Genomic DNA, 23,407 nt, shown 5'->3' with positions numbered 1-23,407 from the left:
TTTGCCTGCTTCAGTTCTGAACTCCTCTAATCATTTTTTTAGCTTCTCAAATAGAGTCTTAATTCTCCTCTCCTGACATAGCTTTAGGGACCTGTCTTCAAACTTGCTTTGTACATTCTGAGCACTTAGGCAAGTATCCCCTTTCCCCTACCCCTCACTGCTGTCTCTATTCCTCTCTGTCTCTTAGAACTAAAGACCAAGACCACGATACCCCTCTCACACTTTACCTCCTTCAGCAGAAATCAGAGTCCAAGAACTGTCAGGGATTTTGGCTCTTTCCCCCCCGCCCCCGACCCCAGACCTCAGTTATCTCACTGGGACCCCAGGTACACACTCAGGATCCCCATTCCCACCTCCAGACTCACACGTACTTCATCTCTCAAATGGGCTCTATGACTGGAGATGAGGATGGAAAAGAACAGCCAGCCTTTCACACGCACATACCTGGAAGCAGGAACCATTTCACCTTCCCAAACACGTCTGTCCCTGTCCCTTCTCTTTGTGCTGCTCTTCATTCCACATACCTTTTAAATGCCTTTCAGCATTTCAGACCTTAGTACCAGGTAGAGACAGCGCCCTCGCATTTCGGTGTCAGGCCCCTCTTTCAGTGCATAGTCCCCCCAACAGAAGTCTTGTCTCCCCACTTGCCCTACTCCAGCTTTTTAATCTTGAGCAGCTCTTCACTTGCCCCAGTCATTTTATTTCAACTTTTCCTAGATTCTTCAAAGAAACTGGTATCTGGGATGGTGCAGGGGACAGTGAGGCTGAGAAGAGGAGTAAGATTTGATTTTGACCTGGGAGCTCCTCCATTGGCCCTCAGCTCCCTTGTCCTTCAGATGGAACAGCTGTGCTCTGCACTGTCCCTTCTCATGGACCTCATTCCCCTTATATACCCCTAGCTAGCTACTTCTACTCTGCCACACTGTCAGAACCCTGTCCACCTCTGCTCTGGAACTTGTTCTAGAGGGCGTGCCTGATGCCCTTCTCTTCTTGCCATTCCACAAATAAATATCAATCACTGTGAATCTGCTCCCATCATTCTTACCCTCACTCATCCTGTTGAATCACTTTGACAGTTTGGGAACATCAGTTCACATAAGTCGATACCTTCTTTTAGCTGGCATTATCACCTTTCCATACACTCAAGGCTGCAAAATTTTCAGATGAAATGTACAGAAAGAATACAATCTCATTTTAGTACTGTTTTTTTCTGTTGTTATTGTTGTTTTCAAAAAAAAGGTCCTTGACCAATTCCCCAAGGTCCATCTGATTTTTCTCTGTTCATGGTGCTATTTTTTGAGCTTCTGCAGGCCAGAAAAAGATGCTGGTTTCAGAAATCTTTGGGGAGACCCAGGAGCCTGGGGAATGGGTTTTTTGTAAGGCATTGCCACCTTTCTTCCTGAATCTTGCATGCCCTTGAAGGAATGGGTGTTTGGATTGCAAACTAGAGCGTGGTGTATTTTTGCTTCATTCTGCCTTTTCTCCTTGATTGCCAGTGGGGCTCAGGTTACACTTGTCCTCCTGTCACTTCTGCTGAGTCTACTTTCATTCAGAGTGGAAGCTGGAGAGGCATCTTTCCTGTTAGTTTATTTAAAAGGAGGTTTAATTTTTCAGCCTGGGGCCAGCCAACTCAGCTGACTTGATTGTATTTTCCAAGCTCAGAGGATATTTGTGTTGCCTCTCCTGCCATCTCCTGTTTCCACCCTTCTGTATGCTTGACTACACAAGTTGACAGTTAAATGGAAAGCTAGATTGTCTGCTTTCTCTTAGGTTTTGCCTCCTCTGTTACAGGGGAATTGTGTACGTAAAACTTGATTAGAAGACCAGTGCAGCCACTGGCTTCAAGAAAAATCCAATGTTAGAATTTGGATTTCTTTCTTAATGTCAGAACCACTCCTTGCAAGAACTTTACAGCTTTGTCAAGTAGTTTAGGTGGCAAGGGGGTAGGTAAGGGATGACTTAGGTGGTCATCAACATAAGTTAGATAATTTTGTTTTCTGTTGTGGGGAATGTAAGGATTGTGGTGAAAGAGAGAAAATGCCCAAAATGATCTGTTTAAGTTTCTTTGGGTGCATTTTAGCTCAGAGGCATTGGGTCAAACTCATGGCCATTAAAGAACGCTTCCAGTACCAGGATTTTGCCTAGGAAAACAGTTATCTTTATTCTTTTAGGGCCAGTCTTATGGACCTGGCTGGGGAAAACCTCTAGCCATAGCCTGGGCAATCAGGAGCTCTGAATTCCAAGTACAACCCTATAGCTGACTTGCTGAGACCTTGGTCAGCTCTCTGACCCTCTCAGGCCTTAGAATTTTCTTTCTTTTTTTTTTCAAGATGGAGTCTCACTCTCATTCAGGCTAGAGGGCAGTGGTGCGATCTTGGCTCACTGCAACCTCTGCCTCCTGAGTTTAAGCAATTCTCCTGCCTCAGCCTCCCCAGTAGCTGGGATTTATAGGTCCCCGCCACCATGCCTGGCTAATTTTATTTTGTATTTTTAATAGAGACCGGGTTTCACCATGTTGGCCAGGCTGGTCTCGAACTCCTGACTTCAAGTGATCTATCTGCCTCTGCCTCCCAAAGGGGTGGGATTACAGGCATGAGCCACTGCACTCAGCCTCAGGCCTTTGATTTTTCATCAGAGGAAGTTAAACCATGTGACTGTGTACTTAGGCTACTTTCCAACTGTGGCTTTCTGGAACTCTTGATATTTGATGTCAGGGTTTACAGGGCAGTTGCATGCCGTGTTTGGCCTGATATCCCCAGGGTCTGTGCTCTGTTTACTGGGAAACATCAGTTGCACTGCAGTTAGAGACAGCAGTCACCTGACTCAGGGATTTTCTGTAACTCTGGAAGCCAAAGGTGATGGGGTGGTGAGCAGACCAAATTGTTTATATTCCGAGAGAGAACTGTGGTGGTTTGAATGCTGTACATGGAGGATATAATATAAATTTAAAGGCCTTTGACAGAGCAAAGATGAGGATGTCATCAAATTTCTGGCTTCCAAAGTAAACAAATCCATAACACTAAACACTAAACATATTTGGGAAAGTTACCCAGTTTGGGGTGAGGGGATAGTTTCTTTTTCTCAGAAGAATAGTTTGATTAGTTTCATTTTTGTTTTTCCTCACTCTCATTTCTGTGCTTCAGGCCTGTGAATTTCATCCTCATCCAGCCAGGTTTTAAACCATGCCAGCTGTGACATCCTGAATTTTATTTGGATTCTCTTTCCCCAAAGGATTTCTGAGCACCAGGGGTGACCAAAGGGGACAGGCCAGCTGTTCTCAATGTGTGGTCTCCCCTTGTCCTTGGTGTGTGAAGTTTTGCTTTGCTGGACCTTTGTCTTTTCCATTTTCTTCATCTCCCACTCCCTCCCGCTGTATTCTCATGACTGCAGATCTTCCCAGTCCACCTGACCCATGGTGAGCAATATAAACATACATCCATGAAAAAAGATTCTAACTTTTTTTGTGCTTTTTAAAATTTTTACATAAAGGTACTGGAGTGTAAACCTCATTTTGGGGGGAACTTTTCTTTAAATCATATTTTTTATTTTACGTATAATACTATCATTAGATCTGGTTTGTTCCTTCTGACTGCTGAATAGTATTCCACTTGTAAGCATATTTTGCATTTTATCTCCACTTTGGCTACCTTAGCCAAGGCTATCCTTTGTTATGGACCCTGTGCACAGGGTTTCTTCTGGGAGTAGGGATTTTAAATCATAGGATATTGGCTTACCTAATTGCACTAAAAACTTCCAGATTGCTTCCCAAAGGGGCTGTACGAGTTTAAATGCCCATCAGCAGGGACTAGAGGTTCCTATTCTCCCCACATCTACACAGACATCTGGCAAAAAATAGAAAACTGGGTAATAACAGTCCGAATCATATAACTTAGTGTCTCATTATTTCAGTTCTGCTTCTCTGATTGCTAGTAAAATTGAATAACTCTTTAGATACTATTAACTGCTCTTTTTCTTGTTTGTATCTTTTGCCACTTTTTGGAGTTCCCAGTCGTTATTGTTCATTTTCCAGGCATTCCCTTTATGTAGAGGTTATTAATTTCTTTCCTTTGCAGCCATAGCAAATGTCTCTTCCTAGCCTGTGGCTGCTTATTAACTTAGTAGTGTCTCTGTTGAACAGAGGCTTTCAATTACAATGTCAAAGGCAGCTTTTTTTTTCTTTTATGAATCTTGTTTAAGAAATCTTCCCCACCTGGAAATCACTGTATTATTTTTCCTGTAGAAATAATTTGAGAACTATTTCTCAAACTTTAGTATAGAAAGTCTTAGGATTTTTTTAAAAGAAAAAAGGAAGACATCACAACTCATAATAAAAGATGTATTTTACACCCACCAGGCTGACAAGCATGAAAATGGCAAGCATTTTACCCCTACTAGATTGGCAAGCAACAATAGCAATGTTGCCAACTACACGGAGCAACAGGAGCTTTCATACATTGCTAGTGGGAGTATAAATCAGTAACTCTTTAGAAAACAACTTGACTTTATCTTATAAATTAAAAGCTTTTCCTCCATGCATATTCTATAGAAATTTATCCACATATGTACCAGATGTGTACAAGAATGTTCATAGCAGCATTGTTCGTAATAGCAAAACAAATAAGCTGGGAAATACTCCAAATCACCATCAACAAGTAGATGTATAAATTGCAGCATAGTCATACAGAATGCTTTGTAGCTGTGAATGTGAATCAGCTGTAGTTAAATGCATTGACATGGATGCCTTTCCAAAAACAATATTGAATAAAAAAGGCAAATGACAGAAGTGATGCCGTTTATTTAAAATTCAAAAACATTTGAAACAATATATTTTTATGGTTGCAATATAGAGTAATATAACTCTAGGGAAAAGTAAAGAAATTGTTTAAGAGTGGTGATTACCCTTGAAGGGGAAGGAGGGACATTTATTGGAGTATGCTACCCAAGGCTTTAGCAGTATTGCTGATGTTCTATTTCTTAAGCTGGTGGTAGAGACATTTTATAATTCTTTGTTATTTGTGCATATGCTACATTTTGTGTACCATGAAATTATAATTTTTGTACATCACTGCAGTCAGTTAGGGTGTATTAGGATCTGTGATTTTAGTTAACACCTTGGTAATCCTATTGTAGTTAGCCTAAGGTCCAAACTTTGGAAAACACTACTTAGAACTTCTCAGTGTTCCTCAAGGTGACTGGCTTAATTCTTAGCAGAGGGATGGGGAACAGATGATTATTAAACCAACACTGCAGGTTCTTGACAGGTTCCAATGCTGTGTCAGAAAGGTAGCTCAATATGAGGGAGAGCGCAGTAGAACAGAAGCCCAGAGACCTGGGCCCTAGACCTCTCTCTCGCTGTAGGATCTTGGGCAAGTCATTTCTCTTGACCTCCACATCTTCATCTGTGAAGTGAGGCAGGTAAGATTAGCTTATCTTGTGAGGTTCTTTATAATTCTGTGTTTTGAGGTCATGATCTTTCTCCTCTCAACTGTGCTGTCTTCCCAGCCGGGTCCCAATGATAAGAAGTCAGAACTGCTGCCAGCTGGGTGGAACAACAATAAGGACCTGTATGTCCTCCGGTATGAGTATAAGGATGGATCCAGAAAGCTCCTTGTGAAAGCCGTCACCGTGGAGAGCAGCATGATCCTCAATGTGCTGGTGAGTCTCTGAGACACGTGAGTCTGCTGATGAGATGAGGATAGGAATGGCTGTTTTGAAACCCATTTAACACTCTGGATCCAGAGCTCCAATGTTCTTGTAGCCCTTACCCAGTGATCCCACTTATGGAAATTTATCTTAAGGTGAGAACCCTAAGTATAAAAAACCTTTGTACACAAAGGTATTCACCACCTGGAATTAAGAAGGAGGGGCTTTCTGTCAACAGGGAAATGGTTAAATAAGGTAAATCTATTCAGTGACAAGATAGAAGGAAAAAACTTAGGTAACTCCAGTGGGCTACTTCAGTTCCTTAAATAAACTGAATTCTTTGCTGCCTTGGAGCCCTTGCACTTTATATTTCCTATGCTGGAAGGCTCTTCCCCTCCCCCATCTGCCCCTCTCACAGCCCTCCACCATTCCTTCAGCCTGGACAATTCTCTTTCATGTTTGACTTCCTCAAAAAGTTCAGTTCTGACTACCCACTCCTACCACTCCTACTGCCAAAAATATCTAAATTATGTCTCTTTACGCCATCATTTTATTTTCCTGCCTGACACTCATTGCAGCTTGTAATTGTGTACTTATTTGTGCTTTGCTTTTATTCTGCCATGGGACTGTATGTGCCACAAGGACAGTGACTTTCTTTTTGTTAACTTTTGTCTTAGTGGTTTGTGTGTGACCATGTGGAAGTATCCTGCTATATGTATTATACTGCACTTTGCGTTTTTTTCACTCGATGTTTTGGAGGTCTTGACATGGAAATACATATAGATGTACCTTATTTGTTTTAACTATTATGTAGTTTCTCATGGCACCGTTATTTCTTTATTCCTTTCCCTTTTGATGAACATTTAGATCTTGTGTCAGATAGGGTTCTTGGTTTCAAACAACAAAGACCTCTTGGGTTAGTTTAATCAAAAAGGGTTTATTAAAAGAACCAGGATCACCCAGGTGCAGTGGCTCACACCGTAATCCCAACACTTTGGGAGGCTAAGGCAGGTGGATCACTTGAAGTCAGGAGTTTGAGACTAGCCTGGTCAATGTGGTAAAACCTTGTCTCTACTAAAAATATTTTTAAAAATTAGCCAGGCATGGTGGTGGGTAATCCCAGCTACTTGGGAGGCTGAGGTAAGAGAATCCCTTCAACCCAAGAGACAGAGTTTGCTGTGAGCCAAGATTGCACCACTGAACTCCAGCCTGGGCGATAGAGCAAGCCTCTATCTCAAAACAAACAAAACAAAACAAAAAGAACCAGGATAGCTCATTGAAACAGGTTTAAAGCTAGGTTTCCGGAAGCAGTGTCCCAAATCATGCCCCGGAAACCGCTGCTGCCACCAACACTGCCCAGTATTAGGTACTGGCTGATTCTGTCTGCCCTGGTGCACCCTTCTGTTAAGCTGCTGATATGACCCCCTGGCCTCTGCTGCTACCCTCATTAGCAAGATATCTGCCCCTTGCTGGGTCTGCCTCTTCATGTTTCTCACTTCCAACTCAAAGTTGATGCATCAGTTCGACACCTCAATTACCATGCCTGAGCCCTTTTGCGAAAGAGCCTGGGAAGTAGGTGTTTTAGCCTCTGCCTTGGAAAGGCAATATTCCTAAATCAGAGAAGTCTCCAAGCCTTAGGAAGGTATTTTATATAAACAGTCCTTATATATGTCTTTGTGGACATATGTGAATATGTCTTTAGGTTGAAGACTCTGTGACTCTCCTTCCACCCTCCCACTCTTAGCCTAGAAATATCCCAGTCTCTCACTTTCTATTTTCACTCATCTAGGAATATGGCTCACAGCAAGTGGCAGACTTGACCCTGAACTTGGATGATTATATCGATGCAGAACACCTGGGTGACTTCCACAGGTACTTCTAAATGATGTCTTTTCCCTGAGAAAGAGAGAACCAATGGCAAGATATAAGGAATAGGGTAGATGTGTCCAGAAAATTAAGGAAGGTGAATGGAAGAAACTTTTACTTCTGGGCACAACTTCCTAATTTTCTTTTCTGTTTTTTATGTATTTGAAGAGGAGACTCACATAGGAGACAAGATGATGCAATCAAGAGTCCACAAGTGCTGTGGTGGCTGCAGAGTAGAGGTGGAGCCAGGCCAACTCATTCAGCCAGAGCAGACTCCTGGGAGAATGTGTGCCTCATTGGGTCCCCAATCCCAATCTCCAACTTAAAAAAAAAAAAAAAAAAAAAATTATTTTCTTTAGGGTCGTTTTAGGTACAAGCGAAATTGAGCAGAAAGTGCAGAGCATTCCCATATCCATATTACCTCCTGGTCCCATACACCCACAGCTTATAGCTTCCCCGTGTCAATATCCCACACATAGTGATACACTCCTTACAACTGATGAGTCTACATTGACACATCATTATTAGGGCTCAAGCCTGCTGTTGTGCAGTCTGTGGGGTTTGACAAATAGATGAGAATGTGTGTCTACCATTATAGTATCACACAGAGTAGTTTGACTACCCTAAAAATCTGTGCTCCTCCTATTCTTCACTCCTTTTTCACTAACTCCTGGCAACCACTGATCTTTTTACTGTCTCCATAATTTTGTCTTTTCTAGAGTGTCATATAGTTGGTATCATACAGTAGTACATGCTAGGCCTTTTCAGCAGATAGAGCTAGGAAAATTTTTCCTTATGAGTTTAAATTGCCACCTCTGTTTTTAATATAACACTACAGGATTCTTTTTCTCTTATTCCGTACTTATATGTCCCTTCTGCTGTGGTGAGAACCCTGATTCCCAACAGCATCAACATATTTACTTATTTAGTTGATCCTAGAATACATACAAATATTTTCTGAACTACATCAGTGCCTACCAAGAATAAACCTACTGAGTAAAGTTCCAAATGATTTATTTCCGGTTCTTTTTGTTTTTTGTTTTTTGTTTTTTTTGTTTTTTTTTTTGAGATGGAGTCTTGCTCTGTCGCCCGAGCTGGAGTGCAGTGGCCGGATCTCAGCTCACTGCAAGCTCCGCCTCCCGGGTTTACGCCATTCTCCTGCCTCAGCCTCCGAAGTAGCTGGGACTACAGGCGCCCGCCACCTCGCCCGGCTAGTTTTTTGTATTTTAGTAGAGACGGGGTTTCACCGTGTTAGCCAGGATGGTCTCGATCTCCTGACCTCGTGATGCACCCGTCTCGGCCTCCCAAAGTGCTGGGATTACAGGCTTGAGCCACCGCGCCTGGCCCTCTTTTTGTCTTTTAACTATGTCCCACAAAAGATGTAGGCAGAGTAGTGTCTTCCAAAGGTACTTAGATTAGTGCTTGTTTTTTAAATCAGTATAATGAAGTTATCTGTTTTATAGATAGTTAAGCTGATTTATGTCTGCTTTATTCCATTATAGGGAATTTTCCCCCATCTTCATTGACCACCGCAGGGTTTTATTTTTTATTTTATTTTATTTTTTTGAGATGGAGTCTAGCACTGTCACCTAGGCTGGAGTACAGTGTGACAATTCAAGCAATTCTGCTGCCTCAGCTTCCCGAGTAACTGGGATTACAGGTGTGCACCACCACACCCAGCTAATTTTTGCGTTTTTAATAGAGATGGAGTTTTGCTGTTGGCCAGGCTGGTCTCAAACTCCTGACCTCAAGTGTTCCACCCGCTCAGGTGATCCTCCCAAAGTGTTGGGATTACGGGTGTGAGCCACCACGCCCAGCCATCCTCAGGGTTTTAGAGTAAGCTTGGCATCACTATAAATAGCTTCTGTGTGAGGAGGTCTTTTACGTATTCCCCTCCTGCATGCCACCCTCCAGTGTATTTCCCTCATAGCAGTCGGACCAATCTTTTTCAGACATAGATCAGATCATGGTTACAACTCTGGCTTAAAACCCTTCAGTGATGCCACTTCACACCCATTAGGATGAGTACTATCAAAATAACCAGAAAATAAACAAGCATTGTCAAGGATATGGAGAAATTGGAACCCTTGTGCACTCTTGGGAATGTAAAATGGTGCAGCCACTATGGAAAACAATATGACAGTTCTTCAAAAAATTACTGTATAATCCTGCATGTCCGCTTCTGGGCAGATACCCAAAAGAATTGAAAGTAGGTCTTGAAAAGATATTTGTACACACATGTTCATAGAAGCATTATTCACAGTAGCCAAAAGGTGAAAGCAACCTGGCTGTCCATTGACAGATGAATGGATAAACAAAAGGTAGTATGTAAATACAGTAGAATATTATGCAGCTTTAAAAAGGAAGGAAATTCTGGCCCATGCTACAACATGGACAAACCTTGAAGACATTATGCTAAATGAAATAAGCCATTCACAAAAGGACAAATTCTGTATGATTCTATAAAAGGTACCTAGATTAGTCAAATTTATAGAGACAAAGTAGATCGTGGTTGCCAGATACTGGGGCAAGAGGGGAATGGGGAGGGGAGTTAGGGATTAATGGGTACAGAGTTTGTTTTGCAAAATGAAAAGAGATCTGGAGGTGGATGGTAGGTGATTGCACAACAGTGTTAATGTACTTAACACTACTGAACACTTAAAAATGGTTAAGATGGTAAATTTTATGCATATTTTACCACCATTAAAAGGCTTCAGGGAATGCTCATTGCTCTTAGGATAAAGAACACAATCCTTGATGAGGCCTTAAAGCCTAGCATTCACCCCTTCAATCTCACCTTGTGCGGCCTTCCCCACATCCCTGTGCTTCAGCCAGTGTCATTCTTCTGCCCTCCTCAGACTGCTTCCTTCTGCATAAAGTGCTCTCCCTGATCTCATGTAGCCAACTCCTGTTTATCTTTTGGTTACCAATTTAAATGTCAGTTCCTCAGAGAAGCTTCCTCTGGCTCCCAGGCTTAAAGCTTCAAAACATTTTCCAATTTTTTTTGGAGACATGTTTCCCTGTGTTGCCCAGGCAGGCTGGAGTACAGGGGCACAATCAACTCATTGCAGCCTCAACCTGCTGGGCTCAAGTGACCCTCCCACCTGAGCCTCCCAAATAATTGGGTCTACAGGCATGTGCCACCATGCCCAGCCAGTTTTTTATTTTTTGTAGAGATGACGTCTTTGCTGTGTTGCCCTGGTTCAAAACATCATTTTTTAAGCATTTAATCAATCAGTAGATATTTTACATTTGCCTTCTTAGAGTTGGTCGTCCCTTGCCTGTGATCTCCTTGAGGGCAGGGCTTGGGTCACTTTTGCGTACTGTAGACCAAGAGGGGAAAGGGAAATTAGCCAGGCCTGACCAGCAGAATGCTGCTCCTCTGGGTGTTGCACACACCCTGACACTGAACCGTCTTCGTGGGTGAGGGAGGCCATTTGGAGAATGGTCTCTTGACTTCTTCACTCTGGAGTTCCATTGGGAGAGAAATTGACAAAACCTGTGGAAGAGCCTAGGCATTATATTGGCCATTCATGCTCATTAGAGCATTCCGTCTGCTCAGTAATACTGGGAGAGAATTGTGATCTTGTCTCTGTCTTTTAAGTACATTTGTTTGAGGGGTTTTTGTGTGAGGGAGAGGATGTGTGTTGTGTTTTGTTTTGTTTTTGATTACTGTGAAATGAGGGACACAATAGTACTACCTCAGGGTTTTTCTGAGAATGGAATGAGATGTCAGCACATAGAGTGCTTAGTGCTTAGTCCAGCTTTTAGTAAAATACACAAAGGGGAAAAAAATCTGATCACCAGGAATCATCTCCGTGGAAATGGGCGGTGAAAGCTGAGGTATGGCTCTGCCTCCTGATCAGAGGCCCTCTCTCCCTCCTTTGCCTTTCGACCATAGCTTCCTCCATGTAGCCCTCTTTGTTAGGTCGTTGTGGCATGTCTTGACTCTTCTAGGAATTTTTGCTCCTCAGTGAGCAAACTGTGATTTGCTAAGAAATATAAACCTCTTGTGTTCCATTCTGCTGTACCCTTTCTGTGTCAGATGAGATGATAGGCTGTCGCAGTTGTTCTGCCAAGGCTTAGAAATTATGTGAGAACCTCTCCTTCAGGACCTGGTGGTTTTTTAATCAGGCCTGAATTTTACACATGCCTAGGGATATCAGAGGCCTCCCTCTGATCTGATTAAAAGGAAAGAGGATTTGAATTTACCCCCGCACCCAGCTTGGGCAGGCAAGCAGCTCATCTTTTTACCCATGGATGTCCAGTGGCTCCAACATCATTTGTTACTCCTTCATTGAATTGCTTTTGAAACTTTGTCAAAAATCAGTTGTCTGTACATCTGTGGATCTATCTCTGGATCCTCTGTTCTTTTCCATTGATCACTATGTCTCTTCCTCTGTCAGTATTACTCTACCAGTATTGATTATTGATTATTGTAGGCCTTAATATTGAGTGGAATAATTCCTCCCACTTTTTCTTCGTCAAGATAGTTTTAGCTATTCTAGGTTCTGTGCCTTGTCCTTTTCCTTTTTTTCTTTTTTTTTTTTTTCTTTTTTTGAGACAGAGTCTCGCTCTGTCTACCAGGCTGGAGTGCAATGGCGTGATCTTGGCTCACTACAACCTCTGCCTCCTGGGTTCAAGCGATTCTCCTCCCTCAACCTCCTGAGTAGCTGGGACTACAGACGCATGCCACCACGACTGGCTAACTTTTTGTATTTTTAGTACAGACCAGGTTTCACTGTGTTAGCCAGGATGGTCTTGATCTCCTGAACTTGTGATCTGCCCATCTTAGCCTCACAAAGTGCTAGGATTGCAGACGTGAACCACCACATCTGGCCTCTGTGCCTTTTCATATAAACTTTAGAGTAGGCTTGTCTATATCTATGAAAAACCTTGCTAGGATTTTGATAAGAGTTGCATTAAACCTATAGATTAGTTTGGGGAGAATTGACATTCTTGCTGTGAACATGGTGTATCTTATCTGTCCATGTTAATGTTTAGGTTTTATTTGATTTCCATCAGTATCATTTGTAATTTTCAACATATATATCCTGTACATACTTTGTTATTCATTTAAAGCAGAAAGGGAGATGATTATAAATGGCATTCTGTCATTTGTTTTGGTTTTCAGATGTTCATTGTTAGTATATAGAAATGTAGTTGATTTTCCTATGTTGAACTTGTATCCCGTCACCTTGCTGAATTCAAGGTATTCTAGGATTTTTTTTTTTTTTTTTTTTTTTTTTTTTTTTTTTTTTTTTGTGGATTCCTTGGGAATTTCAGGGTAGACTATCATGTCATTTGCAAATAGGGACAGTATTATTACTTACTTGCTAATGTGAATGCCTTTTCTTTTTCTTGTCTTATTGCAGTGGTCAGGATGTCCAATATTACGTTAAATAAGAGTGACAAGAAAGAACATTCTTTCCTTGTTCCCAATCTTAGGGGCAAAGTATTCAGTCTTTCACAGTAAAGTCTATTGTTATGGGTAGGTTTTTTGTAAATGTTCTTTATCAGATTAAAGAAGTTCCCCTTTATTCTTAGTTTGTTGAGAGTTTTTAATCTTGAATGGATTTATCATGTTGGATTTTGTCAAAAGCTTTTTTCTGTATCAATTGATATGATCATATGATTTTTCTTCCATAGCTTATTGATATGGTAGATTACATTGATTGATTTGTGACTACTAACCAGTCTTGCATGCCTAGAACAAGTCATACTTAGTCATGGTATATAATTCTTTGTATACATTTTTAAATTCAATTTGCTCATATTTTGTTGAGGATTTTTTATGTGTGTAAGTTCTTAGGATATAATAGTCTGTATTTATTTATTTATTTTTTGTATGGTCTTTGCCTGGGGTTTGCTACCAGAGTAATACTGGTCCCATGAAAGGGGTTGGAAAGTATTCCCTCCTTGTATATTTTCTAGAAGTGATGGTAAATTTTATATTAATTCTTCCTTAAATGTTTGGTAGAATTCTCCCTGAAACAATCTGAGGCTCGAGATTTTTATTTTTTGTTTTTTGTTTTTTTTTTTTGTTTTTTTAGAATGTTAAGTGTAATTCAGTTTCTTTAATGAAACTGTTCAGATTATCTGTTTCATTTTGGCTGAGTTGTAGTTTATGGTTTTTAAGAATTGGTCTATTCTGAATTGTTGGATTAAGTTGTTCTTAGTATTCTCTTATCCTTTCAGTGGCTACAGATCTATCGTAATATCTTCTGTTTCGTTCTTGTTACTGGTGACTTGTGTCCTCTTTTTATATTTGTCAGTCTTGCTAGAAGTTGGTCAATTGTATTCATTTTTTTTTTTGAAGAATTGACTTTTTGTTTCATTTTCTCTTGTTTCTCTTTTTTGTTGACTTATGTTCTTACCTTTATTACTTCTGCTTGCTTTGGGTTAATTTGCTCTTCTTTTTCTAGGTTCTTTAGGTCAGAATTTTGGTTATTGATTTGAGTTCCTTCCTCTTTTTTGATGTAAGCATTCAGTGCTATGAGGTTTCTTCTCAGCAATCCTTTAGTTATATCCTGCATATTTTCATATGTTTTTATTTTCATTTTAATTCAGTGCTATATATTTCTTTTTTGGGACTTTGATCCAAGGATTTTCTAGAAGTATGTTGCTTAATTTGCATATATTTAGAGAGTTAACTTTTTGTTTTGATTTCTGTTGTGCTTCCATATGGTTGGAGAACATGCTTTGTATGGTTTCAGTTATTTTACATTTGTGAGCTTTGCCTTATGGGCAGGATGTGGTTCATTTTAAAATACCAGTGTTTTAGAAAGCCTGGAGTCCTACCCATTCTGTTACCTCAGCCTGCCTCCACACCTCAGCTGTGGCTTACATCACTTGTCTCTCACAGGCAAAGAAAAAGAGGCCCAGGCAGGACGGGATAGGTGTTAGGGGCAGCCTTCTGAGGACTCCTGAGTTAGTGACAGAACTGGACCTTGAGCCCCCAGAGCTCTGCCTGCCTGGACCAGGAACCTGATTCATCCTCTCCATGGAGGCTTTGCCTTCCATGACCCTTCCCATGACACGTGATGAACACACAATGAAGCTGAGGGAGGGGTGAGGTGGGTGAGAACAGAGGAGTAGCCAGTCCAGGCTCTGTGCCCCTACACCCTCACCTCTTTCTAATGGGGTGGTAACGAGGAGGGGCAACCCAGATGCCTAAGAAGCTTAGGCCCAAATCTCAGAGACAGCGTGGGGCTGTTGCCCCCCTCACCCAGGTCCACCAGGCGGTCTGCTCCCCCACTTATAAACAGGCCAAGCGCAACGCCAGGAGCTATCAGGGCCGCCGCTGCCATCGTTGCAGCCAGAATACCGCTTCCAGGGTTCCTAGCCAACTGCAAGCAGTTGACTCTTCGTCTGCTTCCTGCAGGACCTACAAGAACAGTGAGGAGCTTCGGTCTCGTATTGTGTCTGGAATCATCACACCTATCCATGAGCAGTGGGAGAAAGCTAGTGTAAGCAGTCCCCACCGGGAGTTCCCCCCTGCTACCGCCAGAGAGGTGGACCCACTCCGGATTCCTCCATACCACCCACGCACCAGCCAGCAGCCTCCCTGGTGAGTACAGAGCCTCCAGCGGGAAGCCCATGCTTCTGCAGAGGGATTGCAGCCAGCTATCCCCATCCTGCCACTTGACCCCATCTCTGGCCCGTGTGTGTTTTCAACAAAATGATCAATGTCTTGGGGTGCATGGAATTAGAAAGTGGAGACGTAAGTGGAGCAGTGAGTTCTTGAACTGCTACTAGTCACCCTAATTACCTAACATCTTAAGCCTGCCTGACTTCTTTCTAGAGGCCACACAGAGCCCCTGAGTCTTTCCAAGGATCAGTGCCTCTGGGGCTTATGTGCTGTAGTCCAGGGTTGCTGCCCAGGTAATTCACAGCTAATTCATCCCAGAGCTCTTTGTCTAGACAGGGCCCTGGGCCAGTCTGTTTGAGAAAATGCAAAGATGCAGAGGTACTAACCCAGAGGAGATGCAGTCCCAATGTCTTGCCCATTTCATTTCATTTCACTGTAGTCCCCCAACCTCTCACTATCAACTTCAGAAGTTTTCCAAAATAGCATGGGGTACGAGTGAGTCACATTCCAAGGTTTTTGCAGATTAGGATGGCAGCATTAGGACTGGAGACTTCTGCTCAGAGGGAGGAGACAAGGACCAGGAGACCCTAGTCTCTAGCTGAGATACCACTTCTCAATGTGGAGCCCATACTGTGATACCATACTGTTGGGGGGATAAGGGACAGAGTTCACTGTGAGGGACATAAATAAGAACTTAATAAATATAGACTACCATTGTTATTTTATTCTGGTGCATAATTATATGCCTTTAGTTAGCTAAAAATGGGAAATCAGTTAAATTATTACAAGTAATGATTGGCATATGTCTCTGGCAAAGTCTTTACCAAAAATATTGAGTCCTGTGAAGACAATGGAGAATAAGAAAAAGTGGCTGAAAAGATTGAAAATGACTTGTCTGATATATCTTATTTTACCAAAGGGAATAGAGATAAGATGACCTGCCTGAGTTCACCAGCCACCAATAAAGAGGTAGAGCCAGGGCTGGGGTCTAGGTGTCCTTACTCCCTGCACAGTGCTCTGCCTATGATGTAAACAGATGTGATCTAACCACCTTTCCATGGTGGAAAGATTTAAGAATAAGCCCTGGTCAGAAGTCAGGTTGGGAAAACATTTTAGACCTGAAGTAAATAGTAATTCTCAGCTTTATTAGACCCAATGCCCATTTCAAAACAAATATTCTGTAAAATAGCTCTTACTGTATTGAAATGGAATTCATAGGTATTCTAACTTACCTCATGCACATTTCAGAGGAAATCAGTATAAAGTCCTAACTATAACATAAATTAGAAAAAGAGTAATTAATAAGATGATGATGTATGTTCCACGTGTAGGTGCATGAGTACACTGGAGAGCATAGATGTTTACACGTGTATGTGATATTATCTTGAATTCAACAGTGACAAAAGCTGTTGTATACAGATGTATTATGTCGACAACTCAAATACCACAAAACTCTGTTGCTGTTACTAACATGACTTTTTTGAAATGGTAAACAGCTGTTAGGAGAATTGCAAACAAAATAGTGATTGAATATTGTTTCTTCAATTATGCCATAGTTACATTCCTGGAAAAACGTGCTTGTTTTAAAGTAGCAGAAAAAAAATACTTTGTGTTCATACATAAAATGGCCTTACATTCAGATAATTTATTTAGGCTTACACCTCCATGAATATCTAAACAAGACATTTGAAAATTGTGTGGGATGTAGGTCATTCTGCATTTCGTGAATCTCTACTATCAATTGTAGAATATCCAGCATCTCTAGTCTCTGCCTGTAAATGCCAAGAAGGCCCTCCAACTACTGTGACAAGCAAAAATGACCCCAGGGCTTGCACTATGGCACCTGTAGGTTATGCTTCCCTATTTAGGAATCATAGACCTAGAGTATAGAATTGTGAAAGTAAAAATCCTAGCCTTGGAAGAACTGAGAGAATGAGAAAATCACTATGTTGCAACTTCTGCTGAAATAATGTACCTAGTCACAAATTGTCAATGGTTGATAAAACTACGAAGTAAAGGTTGATAGGGGACTTTATAATAGGTGGATCTGGTGAGTAGCGTCTGAACCCATTGATTAATCTTAACGCTAAAAGTGGGATAGCCAGATACTGTTTTCTAATATTATGCAATAGTAAGTTCACAGCAACCTCAATCTAGATCTAACTCCCAGTTTCAAAATATGAAGGACAGAAGAATGAGTTAAACAGACACACAAGGATACAACATCCAAAATTGGAATACAGAAAAATTGTATAGGATAAATTGACCTTGTTTTTACACCAAATAAATTAATTGCATGGGGAGAAAAGGGAGAAAGAGGCCGTTATGGAAAGAGTCATGCCAACTATCCTTGTGATTCAAACCAATTCAAAAAAATTTTTTTAAACATTTGGGGAAATTTTAGCATGGACCAGGTGTTAGATAACATTATGAATTACTGCCAATTTTGTTAGGTGAAATAATTCTGCTTATGTTAAAAAAAAAGAAGTCTTTATCTGTTAGAGATATACATTGAAGTATTTAAAGGTGAAATGATGTGTGTGGGATTTGCTTTAAAATAACTTCAGCCCCCCAAAAGAGTAAGATGTGGGGGAGGGGAACTATAAGTAAAATAAGAATGGTGGACTATTGATAATTATTGAAGTTAGGTGGGAATACACACAGGAACTCATGATACTGTTCTTACTATTTTTTGGTATGTTAAAAAATTTCCTTAGTAAGGATTTTTTATTAATACTAGTTCTTCACAAAGTCTTCCAAAAATAGAAGAGGAGGGAATACTTCCCAGCTTCTTCTGTGAGGCTAGAATTGTCCTGATACCAATACCAAAGACATTACAAGAAAACTACAAACCAGTATCCTTTATCAATACAGATATAAAAACCCTTAACAAAGTACTAACAAACCAAATCCAGCAACGTATACAAAGGATTATATACCCTGACCAAGTGAAATTGATTCCAGGAATGATTGATTTAACATCTGAAAATAAATCAGTGCAATACACCATATCGATAGAACAAAGGAGGCCAGGTGCCCGGTGGCTCATGCCTGTAATCCCAACACTTTGGGAGGCTGAGGCAGGTGGATCACCTGAGATCAGGAGTTCAAGAGCAGCCTGGCCAACGTGGTGAAACCCCTTCTCTACTAAAAATACAGAAATTAGCTGGGTGTGATGGTGGGCACCTATAATCCCAGCTACTCAGGAGGCTGAGGCACAGGAATCTCTTGAACCCAGGAGGCAGAGGTTGCAGTGAGCTGAGATGGTGCCACTGCACTCCAGCCTGGGTGACAGAGCAAGACTGCATCTCAAAAAAGAAAAAAAAAAAAAAATACAACAAAGGATAAAAACTACGGGTTCATCTCGATAGAGTAATAGCATTTAACAAAGTCTGATACCCTTTCATGACAGAAGCATTCAGCTAGCCTGGGAAATACAGTGAGACCCTGTCTCTACAAAAAATTTAAAAATTAGCCAGACATGATGGCATATACCTGTAGTTCCAGCTACTTAGGGGGCTGAGGTGAGAGGATCACTTCAACCTGGGAGGTCAAGGCTGCAGTCTGTCATCACACCACTGCACTCCAGCCTGGGCAACAAAGTGAGACCCTGTCTCAAAAAAAAAAAACAAAAAACAAAACAAAACAAAAAAAACGCATTCGCGATAGAAGGGGCCAGGCATGGTGACTCACCCCTGTAATCCCAGCACTTTGGGAGGCCAAGGTGAGTGGATCATTTGAGGTCGGGAGTTCAAGATCAGCCTGGCCAACATGGTGAAACCCTGTCTCTACTAAAAATGTAAAAATAATCTGGACATGGTTGCGTATGCCTGTAATCCCAGCTACTCGATAGGCTGAGGCAGGAGAATCGCGTGAACCTGGGAGGTGGAGGTTGCAGTGAGCCGAGATCACGCCACTGCACTCCAGCCTGGACAGGAGAGCGAGACTGTTTCAAAAAACATGCACACAAAAACAACAACAACAAAAACAACAATAGAAGGGAGGTTTCTCAAGCCAATAAAGAGCATCTACAAAAAAAAAGCTCACAGCTGACAGTCTCCTTAATGGAGAAAGATGGAGTGTTTTCCTCTTAAGATCCGGAACAAGGCAAGCATGTTTGCTTTTGTTTTTGCCACTTTTATATAACATTGTACTTGATATTCTAGCCAGGGCAATCACTCAAGAAAAAGAAATAAGAGGTATTCAGATTGGAAAATAGGAAGTAAAAATATCTCTATTTGTCAATGACATGATATCTTGTATACGGAAAATCCTAAGGAATCCTCTAAAAAAACAGAACTAAGCAAATTCAGCAACGTGGCAGGATATAAAATTGATATCCTGACTAACACGGTGAAACACCGTCTCTACTAAAAATACAAAACATTAGCTGGGCGTGGTGGCAGGTGCCTGTAGTCCCAGCTACTCGGGTGGCTGAGGCAGGAGAATGACGTGAACCCAGGAGGCAGAGCTTGCAGTGAGTTGAGATTGCACCACTGCACTCCAGCCTGGGCGACAGAGCGAGACTGCATCTCAAAAAAAAAAAAAAAAAAAAAAAAAAAAAAAAAAAAAAAAAAAAAAAAAAAAATTGATAAAATCAATTGTATTTCTATACATTAGCAATGAACAATCTAAAAATTAATGAAATTATCCCATTTATAACAACCCCACAAAGAATATAATACTTAAAAATATATTTAACAAAAGAAGAATTGTAAAAGATTTGTGCACTGTGAAAGATTTGGGAAAGAATTGTATAAGATTTGTACAGTGAAAACTATAAAACATTATTGAAAGAAATTAAAGATTTAAATAAAGGAATGACATTCTGTGCTAACGACTAGGAAGAGTTAATATTAGCCATACTCCCCAACTTGATCTATGTATTCAGTGCGATCCCAATGAAAATCCCAGCAGATTTTGGGTTTTTCCCCCCAGAAATTGGCAAGCTGATCCTAAAATTCAGGTAGAAGTGCAAGGGAACCAGAATGGCTAAAACAATCTCAAAGAAAAACAAATTTGGAAGACTTCCAGATCCCAATTTCAAAACTTACTACAAAGCTTCAGTCATCAGGACAGTATGCCACTGGCATGAGAATAAATATATAGAGCAAGGAAATAGAATTGAGAGTCTAGAAATTAACCCATACGTTCATAGGGAATCGATTTCAGCAAGGGTGCCAAGAGAGTTTAGTAGAGAAACCATAGTCTTTTCAAATGGTGCTGGGACGATTGGATATCCACATGGAAAAGAATGAAGTTGGGTCGCTTCCTCAATTAACTCAAAATGAATCACACACCTGAGTGTAAGAGTTTGAACTATAAAATTTCTAGACCTAGTAATAAGTCTACCTTGGGTAGTCTTATTCGCCGACCTTCGGTTAGACTAGTTTCTTAGACACAACACCTGGGAGGTCAAAAGCACAAGCAGTGAGGAAAAAATAGACAAATTGAACTTTGTCAAAATTAAAATATTTTGTACATAAAACGATAGTATCAAGAAAGTGAAAAGATAATCCACAGAATGGGAGAGAATATTTGCAAATCAGATATCTGACAAGAAACTTGTATCCAGAATGTATAAAGAGCTCTTACAACTGAACAATACAAAAGAAAACCCAATTTTAAAATGTTCAAAGGATTTGAATAGATATTTCTCCAAGGAGGATGTACAGATAGTCTGTGAGCACATGAAAAGATGTGCAACAACATTGGTCATTAGGGAAATGGAAATCCAAACCAACAAATAGCATTATTTGCAATAGCCAAAAAGTAGGAACAACCTAAATGTCTATTAGTTGATGAACAGCAAATGTGATACATGCTTACAACTGAATATATTAATAGCAGTAAAAATGAACTACTTATACATGTTATAACATAGATGAACCTTGAAAACATCACGTTAAGTGAAAGAAGACAGTCATAAAAGACTATATATTATGTGATTTATTTAATGTGAAATGTCCAGAATAGGCAAGAGATAGAAAACAGATTAGTGGTTGCCGGGGTGGAGGTGGAGGATGGGAAAGCAGGAATGAGGAGAGACTGCTAATGGGTACAAGGTTCTTTTTGGGGTGAAGAAAATGTTCCAAAAAATTAGAATATTTGCACATTCTGTGAACATCTAAAAACCATGCATTATACATGTTAGCTGGTTGAATTTTTTAAGTGAAATGTATCTCAATAAAGCTGTAAAAAATGGGTATTTTACAAAAGTCCTAGAGTTGGCTTAATTGGAAACACGAATATATAATGATAGAAATGATTTCCTTGAGATCAAACCATAGTCCAAGAGAATTGATAATAACTGCCCATGACTGGGGCTTTTTTTTTTTTTTTTTAATATTTTTCCTTCAGCTAGAGAGTGGTTTGTTAGTACCTAAACAATATTTTAAGGATTCATCATCATACCAGCAAAAGTGGTTTATTTAAAATTAGCTACTGAATGCCTTCCCCCTAAGGAACAAGGCAAGGATAACCACACTGACCACTCTTATTCAGCATAATACTAGAAGTTTTGCCCACACATTAAAACAAGAAAAAGAATTTATCATACAGATAAGGTAGGAAGAAATAAACTGGTTTATATATGCAGATGACATAATGATCTACATAGAAAATCCCAGGGAATCTACCTAAAATAATAATAAAAATGAGTTTAACAAGGTTGCCGGATACCAGATTAACATAGAAAATTAATTGTATTTTATATACTAGCAATAAACAGATGGAATGAAATTTAAAATACCGTACTGTTTGTAGTTGTTCAAAAACTACTCAGGTAGGCTGGGCATGATGACTCATGCCTGTAATCCCAGCACTCTGAGAGCCTGAAGAGGGTGGATTACCTGAGGTCAGGAGTTTGAGACCAGCCTGGCCAACCAACATGGTGAAACCCTGTCTCTACTAAAAATAGAAAAATTAGCCAGGCATGGTGGTGCACGCCTGTAATCCCAGCTACTTGGGAGGCTGAGGTGGGAGAATCGCTTGAAGCCAGGAGGCAGAGGTTGCAGTGAGCCAGGATTGCACCACTGCACTCCAGCCTGGACAACAGAGCAAGACTCCGTCCCCCCCCCCCAAAAAAAAAGCTAAAATACTCAGATATAATTCTAACAAAACTTGTATAAGACTTTTATACTGAAAACTACAAACTGCTAGTGAAAGAAATCAAAGAAGATCTAAATAAATGGGGAGACATAACATATTCAGCATAGTAAAAATGTCAGATACTCCACAAATTGATATACTATTTTAATGCAATTCCTATCAAAATCCCAACAAGAATTTCTGTAGATATGGCAAGATATAACAGATAATTCTAATATTTATATGGAAAGTCAAAGAATCTAGAATAGCTATAACAATTTTTTAAAAGAATAAAGTAGAAGAAGTCATTCTACCCAATATTAAGGCTAATTATATAGCTAAAGTAATCAAGATGGTGGAATTGGCAGAGGGACAGACATATGGATAAGTAGAACAGAATAGTGAGCACAGAAATAAGACCAGCCAACTTCTGACAAGGGTACAAAAACAAGTCAATGGAGGAAGGAACGTCTTTTCAACAGATGGTGCTGGAGCAACTGGATAATCAAAAGCAAAAATATAAGCCTTGACCTAAACCTTATATAAAAATGACCTCAAATTGGATCATTGATTTAAATGTAACATACAATGCTACAACACTCCTAGAAGAAAACACAAGAGGAAATCTTCAGTATCTAGGGCTTAGTGAAGAGTTCTTAGATACAGCACTAAATGCACAATGTTTTAAAAAGATGCTAAATTGGACTTCATCGAAATTTAGAACTTTTACTCTGTGAAAGACCCTGTTAAGAGGATAGAAGCGGCCGGGCGCGGTGGCTCAAGCCTGTAATCCCAGCACTTTGGGAGGCCGAGACGGGCGGATCACGAGGTCAGGAGATTGAGACCATCCTGGCTAACACGGTGAAACCCTGTCTCTACTAAAAATAAAAAAATCTAGCCGGGCGTGGTGGCAGGCGCCTGTAGTCCCAGCTACTCGGGAGGCTGAGGCAGGAGAATGGCGTAAACCCGGGAGGCGGAGCTTGCAGTGAGCCGAGATCCGGCCACTGCACTCCAGCCTGGGCGACAGAGCGAAACTCCGTCTCAAAAAAAAAAAAAAAAAAAAAAAAAAAAAAGATAGAAGCATAACCTACAGTTTGGGAGGAAATGCTAGAAAACCGTATGTTTAACAAAGGATTCATATCTAGATAAAGAACTCTCAAAAATCAACTGCTTAAGAAACTATCTAATTAGAAAATTGAAAAATGAAGGCTAGGCATG

The 23,407-nt window shown here is 40.5% G+C and overlaps 1 protein-coding gene across 2 annotated transcripts in view; it reads left to right on the top strand.

The window, feature by feature from the left end:
• The window catches only part of PSMF1 (proteasome inhibitor subunit 1), a 48,812-nt gene that overhangs the window by 5,498 nt on the left and 19,907 nt on the right, over positions 1-23,407 (top strand). For both annotated transcript variants that reach the window (XM_017895709.1, XM_017895708.1), the window contains 3 exons: positions 5,503-5,655; positions 7,433-7,515; positions 14,894-15,079. In XM_017895709.1, the coding sequence (XP_017751198.1) occupies positions 5,503-5,655; positions 7,433-7,515; positions 14,894-15,079 (422 nt within the window). The remainder of the gene's footprint in view (positions 1-5,502; positions 5,656-7,432; positions 7,516-14,893; positions 15,080-23,407) is intronic.

Source organism: Rhinopithecus bieti, unplaced genomic scaffold (genome assembly GCF_001698545.2).
Source record: "Rhinopithecus bieti isolate Rb0 unplaced genomic scaffold, ASM169854v2 scaffold_27016, whole genome shotgun sequence".
Lineage (NCBI taxonomy): Eukaryota > Metazoa > Chordata > Mammalia > Primates > Cercopithecidae > Rhinopithecus > Rhinopithecus bieti.
Note: the sequence above shows the minus strand (reverse complement) of the source record. Positions and strands in the feature narration are given on the sequence as shown.